General features: G+C 37.5%; 1 protein-coding gene across 1 annotated transcript; it reads right to left on the bottom strand.

Moving 5' to 3' along the window:
• Nucleotides 1-1491: 1491 nt before the first annotated feature.
• On the bottom strand, nt 1492-2862 carry LOC123085397 (homeobox-leucine zipper protein ROC4-like). Its single transcript, XM_044507034.1, has 3 exons — nt 2588-2862; nt 2390-2507; nt 1492-1755 (listed from the first exon to the last, which is right to left on the bottom strand). The coding sequence occupies exons 1-3, from the start codon at nt 2860-2862 to the stop codon at nt 1492-1494; spliced, it is 657 nt and encodes a 218-aa protein (XP_044362969.1).
• Nucleotides 2863-6878: the final 4016 nt, after the last annotated feature.

Below are 6878 nucleotides of genomic sequence, written 5' to 3'. Positions count from 1 at the left end.
TGAATATATATATATATATATATATATATATATATATATATATGTGTGTGTGTGTGTGTGTGTGTGTGTGTGTGCGTGCGCGCGCGCGCGTTCTTTTGTCACGTTAGAAAGGAAAGGGTAGATTGCATAAATTTTATGGAAATTAGCTCTGCTGCAAGCCATACATTTCCTTCTTGCATCATCTATACCAATACAAAAAGGGAAAGTTGCGGATATCAAACTAATCTCAAGCGTTCAACCTGGTTTAGCTCTAAACATGCTTTACACCATTGTCCTCTAATAATAGCATACCTAATATCGGTGCTAGTGCCAATCAAGTAATTATGTCCCGGCTAATATCAATGTGCAGTTAATATCTACCTAATACTATTGACTAATGCAATTACTATCTTGTCTAATATCTACGTGCATCGCATGTACATGATTACATGTTTAGGCAAATAACTCACACGGTATGGCTTATTTCTTATGTGGTAAAATCTCAGAACTCATCTAGGACAATTACGAGCTAAGGCACTGAAATATATTGAAACATTAAACAAAAGCAAATATCAATTTACTTGAAGGTCAAGGGATAGATAAAATCTCATTTCCCTTTGTGTTACCTAGTATAAAGACAATATCTGGGCTGCAAGTATTGACTTGCTGTTTTTTTCCTACTCAGCAAGCACATTGGTATCCTCCAATGCTACTGTGACAAGTGCATTCCAAAGGACAAGGGTCGTCGTTACTACATTCGTCGACAGCTGCAGTAAGATAAGCAAAGCTAAGTATCAGAATTTTGAACATAGTGGTAACCTTTCTACATACGTACAAAGTGTAATTTTATTGGCAGTGTGTGAAACATTCAATATGACCATCCAAAACAAGATAGGATCCCATGGGATTCTTCACGAAATATTGCACTACCTGTAGCTCACTACGGGTCCTCTTCATCCTGCTCCGCGCATGACTCTACAAGTGCTTATACCGGGGAGTTTGTGAGGTAGATGACAATTGCGATCCACTTCCCACAATGGCTCCGGAACGTGATCAATGCTCAAATATCATTTTTCATTGACAAAAAGGATCATTGACAAACGTGTCTCAATAAATGAAATATTTACGTGAAGAAATGTTAGACGACATACAAAATTCTGGCGTGACATTCAACATGCTGCTTTTATTATTCTTCTTCTCCTTTTTAATTATTTTGACTCTACTTGATCTGTTTGGATAAAAACTCGAAGATATAAAGATGGGCACTGGACTGAGCTTCACGGCAATGCCATCCCAAAACCACTCACTCCACAACCCATACATTGTTGCCATGATTGCTATATCTCGTGACATCCCACGAAGCAACCATGATAGCCTACGAAAAGAAATAAACAAGCATCCAAGTCATGCGCATACACACACAACATGATGCATTATTTGCATGCCTAGGAATCAAGCAAAACTAGCGTTCATGCGACAGGATTACGTTGGAAACAACCAAAGACGGTGTGGTTAGTTGCGGGTCAATCGGGGCCACATTCCATTTTGTTGGAGACCCTCTTTAAGATGCGTCGTGGCAAGCCTAAGTTCCTCCTTGAGCTTCATATTCTCCTTGAACAAGCGTTGGCGCTCTGAGGTGTCCTGAGTTTGAACAACCGCCCCTCTGCATTTGAGGCAAGTGCTATTTTCCATAGCCAACATGATGGCTTGCCTATCAGATTTTAGCATCTGGTTCTCTAAATGAAGAGTGTTGGTCTCCCGCCTTTGTGTCTTGCCCTGTATTTATTAATTTCACGAATGCATCATTTCAGCGGTTATTATAAGAGTATGACCCCATGTTCACGAGGGTAACATAGTAGTAAATTGTAGAATTTTCTAGTGGAGCTCGAGCTTCATGTAGTCTCAAATTTTAAAAATTCAAAAATCATATTATTCGAATACAAAAAAGTCATGAACATAATATGCACATACCCATCGATGAATACTAGTTTTGTGTAAAGGTACGTGGTGAAATACATTTTAAAGATGGTTACGCAAAAATAGCAAAAAAAATGTATGTCTAGCATATGTACTCTTCACTATTAAAGTACATGATTTTTCGTACAGCTCACATCAAAATGTATTTCAAAATGAAGTTTTACACACATCTATATAGTTACTTATGAACTGATCTTCAGATATTTTTGAATCTAAAAAACTGAATTTTGTATTATTTTTAAAATTCTCTCTCCATTGAGCGAGAGCGCCAAAAATACTCACCCGTGGCATTGTGAGTTCAGATGAAAAACAATGCTACTTTGTTCATTGGAGTTTGTACTAATTAACCGCAAAAATCTGCATAACTGCATGTCTTAGTTGACCCATGTGGCGACATCTCATGTTATTCAGCATGGAGAAGAATAGTATTTACCTTACTATTGCTGCGATGGTTTTGGAACCAGAACTTGACCTGTTGGGCACTCATGCCAAGCCTCTCACTAAGGGTCTTCCGGAGTTTCTCATCTGGATAAGGGATTTCCCGGAAGACACTACAGATGACGTTAATGGAAATGCATTAGTAAACATCATCTTCGGTAGGTAAGAAAAAATGATTGAGTATGTATTGTACGCTTCAAGTTGTTGGATCTGTTCTATGCGGAGACGGTGATAGTTGGTACGCCTTCTCTCCATCCTCTGTTGACTGTAGGTTTCTCCATTGTTGTTTCCTTCGTTTCCAGCAACAACATTGGTATCATCAATCATTCCCACGTTGGCAGTGGCTCCAAGTAGACCATATGTCTCATCACCATGGTCGTGCTGCAATAGGTGGTTGTGTTCACTTGTCATGAAGGGGTCAAGATCATTGAGCACAACACTGTTGTATTGCGGCCACTCCCCGTCCATGGTGATCTGGTGTTGGGAAACAAAATGTTTATTCCCCTATATAGAGTTAAAGGCAGCAGTAAACTAATATTTAAAAAAACATGTAGAAGTGAAAAATGAACCACATAGAAGGAAACGTCATACAAGAAACTACATCTCCAACTACATTTAGGTTTTTGTGCCCACATTAGTCGGATGGTACTTCACTTTAAAAATAATTTAAATTCGTCCATAGGAGTTTCCGACACCGATCTGGATGCAATCATGTAGACTTTAAAGATGATGTAGTTGACATACATTCTTGACTTCACGATGGTATATTCATGATTACCTTCGGCTGATTACTTAATTTTTTTTGAAAACAACTATGTCTACATAGTAATGCAAAACTATTACTTTCTCATCCCATCATGTTCTTTTATTTTTATCCAGATAACTATACCTATCTATATATACATTTGGATCTATCTACAGATCCAATATATGTGGTATATTTAGATAAGGAGGACCTACGTACAATAATACTGAGCACCAATTACTCCTACAAGTTATAGAAGTGAGATATTAAAATGTACTACGTGTGGGAAATCATATTAACCATAAATAATAGCATCATATGCACAATAATACAATCAGATCTATGAATATTATCAGATCTATTTTGTCTCCAATATTTTACCTTTGGAAGATTAGCTTACCTTATAGCAAGATGCTAGCCATCTCTCAAGCAAAACGACGAAACACTACTTTATACGTGTATCTACTCATTCCATCACACGTGTCATGGAGAATCCGTGCCTAACTTTTGAAGTTAAAGATCATGGGATAATTAGACCAAAACTGTATAAATATTACTTGATGAACTGCTTGAGGAAATACCTTTTACTTCGGTAGTCGTCTTCCTTAGAACTTCGATAGGCGATCAAGGGAAGGAAGCTGTTTTGTTCCTACCGAGATATCAAACTCATTCAGCAAAGAATAGCCATGATCATCAGAATTTAAAGTTGTGGGGAGCATGTGGAATTTAGGCAATTGGACCCATGATTAATGCAAGCAATTACTCGTATCCAAATATAGGCTCAGATATCATGGATTTTGACAATTGGGGCATATCTTATATATTGGTTATAAATTAAAGCTCATTAATTATAAATTAGGCATATTTGTTAATTGAATATTGGCATATTTTAAAAAAAATCCTATACTAATAAGCCAATAGAAAACGGGTGGTTTAGATTACCAATAGAGAAGAACAGAAGAGATCCATATTATGTTGCACATCAAAATGATATGCATGGACATAAAGAGTTTGTCAGCAAATACAACATGCATAGTATGTTTTTTGCGTGGGAAAAACTTCCGATCTATTCATCAACTGTCATGGTAGCACTAAAAACACCAATACTTCTAGGTCCATAGACAAGATGCACAGGAACGGGCCGAAGGCGCGCCACCATCATCACTTCTCGCTCACCAATGCCAAACAAAACTTGTTGTCATAGAAAACAAGGAAGGCATCATTAAACCCATTAAGGAGTGCTATAACGGTAGCCAACTAGCTACGCCACTTGGCGCATGCGGGTTGGTTACGGTGAGAAAGTTTTTTATTTTTTTTAGTTTTTTCTAAATGGTTGTGAGACTTTTCCATTTTTCTTTTCGAGAAAAGTTTTTCTAGGCTTTTTTTTTCTTTTTGGGATGGATGTGATGTCCGCGTGAGGCGAGAATGTTTTTTATAATTTCGAGATGAAGGTGAGGTGCGCACAACTTCCTCTCAAGCGGCCCGCAATGGCGGGCCCCAATCCCTAGTGTTAATTAAGGACCCACATCATGAGGAAACCTAAGCAACAATAGTTGCCCGCGAAGAGAAGCGTATATCATGATTCACGAATGAGTATCTAATAGATTACTCACACCGTGTTTGTTTCATCATTGGAATGCACTGCTCGACTTTGTAAACGAACTTGAGAGGTTTTTTAGTCCAATTTTCAAATAGATTTCTCCCCCTATGTTTGTTTCGTCTTTAAAATGCACTGTTCTACTTTAAAAACCAACTCGAGAGGTGTTTGAGTCTAATTTCAAAATAGGTTTATTATAGTGTTCTATATGTCATTAAACACGCATCTGTTCCAGTTTTCAACACACACACAAACACGCGCACACACACACACACACACACACACACACACACACACACCAATTCAATGCATGATTTATTCTGTTCTAATTTTCCACAAACACACCTTTTAAAAAGCTACCAAAGGAGATGTCCTTTGAAAACATTTACTTATGAACACTAAAAAACTAAAAATAAAAAAAACTGTTTTTTCGTCAACAAGGACACTAAAATGCATGATTTATGGGTAAAATCTCTTCGTATTCGGACATCTAAGGATCCTTGGAGAAAAGTATAAAATTTGTCCAAATAGTGCGTGAACAGTGTACTTTCTTAAAGCCCTCATGTTTTTCATGAGAGCTACTTAGATGTCCACACACCGCCAAATTTGGCACGGATATCACGCACTCGAACATATTTCATGCCAAAAACATTCATATTTTTTAAAATTCTAATATTTATATAAGTTTACTTTCATGCCAGGGAGCAGATGAGCTCCGGAGCCGAATCCTTGTGTCCATGTCCTATGTTGCTACTTTGGTCTTCTTTGCATGCAACCGTAATAGCCTCATTCCTGGAACAATCTAAAATAGTCATTATTTGACCGGCCAGAAAAACATCTGAGTAATAGTTTGGTGATGTCACCCCAACATATACTGACCCGGCACATCCGATGTTAAAGGTTTGTAGCATGTTTGAATCAAGTGAAGCCACTGTTTGCATACATAATATAAAATAAAATGTGTGCGTAGGAGCATCTCGAATAGATTATTTCGACTAGTCGTCAACCCGTGCACTTGCACGGGCTAGATATTTATCTATGTTTTATCCCTATTTTGTAATAAGTATACTTATGCGTTTTATAGGCATAAAATAGTAAATACTAAACATGATATATGTTTTTTAATTATGTTTTATTATTTTTCCAATCTCCAAATCTTGATGTTAGAAATAAGCTGTAAACCTACCATGCACAACAAAATTATATAATATCAAACACGCATAGGCTATAGCATGATGGCACGCCTAGATGTGCTTTGCATACATGCCTGGACACATGGTCGGGAGAAGTAATGCATCTGTTTTTACATCAAATGAAAACCTCAATAGAATGGTCCAGAAAAAATAGTAATCCTGCATGGTTGTGTCATGTGGTGCCATTTCACCATCCAATTTTGTAGAATGGATGGAGGCGGCTTGTGACGGGTCCGTTTATGGTGGTCACCATGTGCTTCTCGATCTCGATTTTCCTGAATCAAAGCAACACTTTGAACTTTCCAACTGCAACATGATGTAGAGGAGGCTCTTCTATTGCTTGGCACAGAGCAACCAAGAGATCTGATGATTGTAGAATCAATGATAACCTTTCTGGATAGCAAACAGAGGACATAAGCAAGAAGTTATGGAGGTGAAAGAGGCCTGGAGAGACTGGAGCTTCGTCCATGGTTAAAAATAAGTCATGGGTTGGTCTGACAGACAAAATTTTCTAAACTCCAAATTTAAAATGGAGGCAAGGGTTTGGCTAATGGTGTAGGTCAACAAAGTTATTACCCAGATAATTGCTAACAATGGTGTGCGTGTATATGGAGCAAGATACCAAAGGAGTTTCTGCCAAACATCAATGCCAATGTATTCTTGGGTGTTTGTTAATTTCTTGTTGGATGTTTGCATATCAGTTATGTAGATGCTGGTGTGAACTTTGTATACTTATAGCAAAAGTATTCCATGAGGACCATAATTTTTTACTTTCATAAAGGAGGCAAATTCGTAGATTTCTATCAGGAAAGAAGTTATTGAAGACACATCCATAACGTCAGAAGAAACAATTTTTTCTCGTTCTTAGATTTCTGTAGATTTTTTCATTGACACATGTTGGATATATATGGCATGGTTTTTCTATACATTTTTCTGTAGGTAAAGTGGG

This window comes from Triticum aestivum, chromosome 1B, assembly GCF_018294505.1.
Source record: "Triticum aestivum cultivar Chinese Spring chromosome 1B, IWGSC CS RefSeq v2.1, whole genome shotgun sequence".
Classification (NCBI taxonomy): domain Eukaryota; kingdom Viridiplantae; phylum Streptophyta; class Magnoliopsida; order Poales; family Poaceae; genus Triticum; species Triticum aestivum.
Note: the sequence above shows the minus strand (reverse complement) of the source record. Positions and strands in the feature narration are given on the sequence as shown.

Coding starts and splice junctions, on each gene's coding strand:
- LOC123085397 (XM_044507034.1), bottom strand. CDS start 2,862: ATGGACGGGGAGTGGCCGCAATACAACAGTGTTGTGCTCAATGATCTT. Junction 2,508..2,587: donor CAGATCCAACAACTTGAAGC/GTACAATACATA, acceptor CGTCATCTGTAG/TGTCTTCCGGGAAATCCCTT. Junction 1,756..2,389: donor ACCATCGCAGCAATAGTAAG/GTAAATACTATT, acceptor TAATAAATACAG/GGCAAGACACAAAGGCGGGA.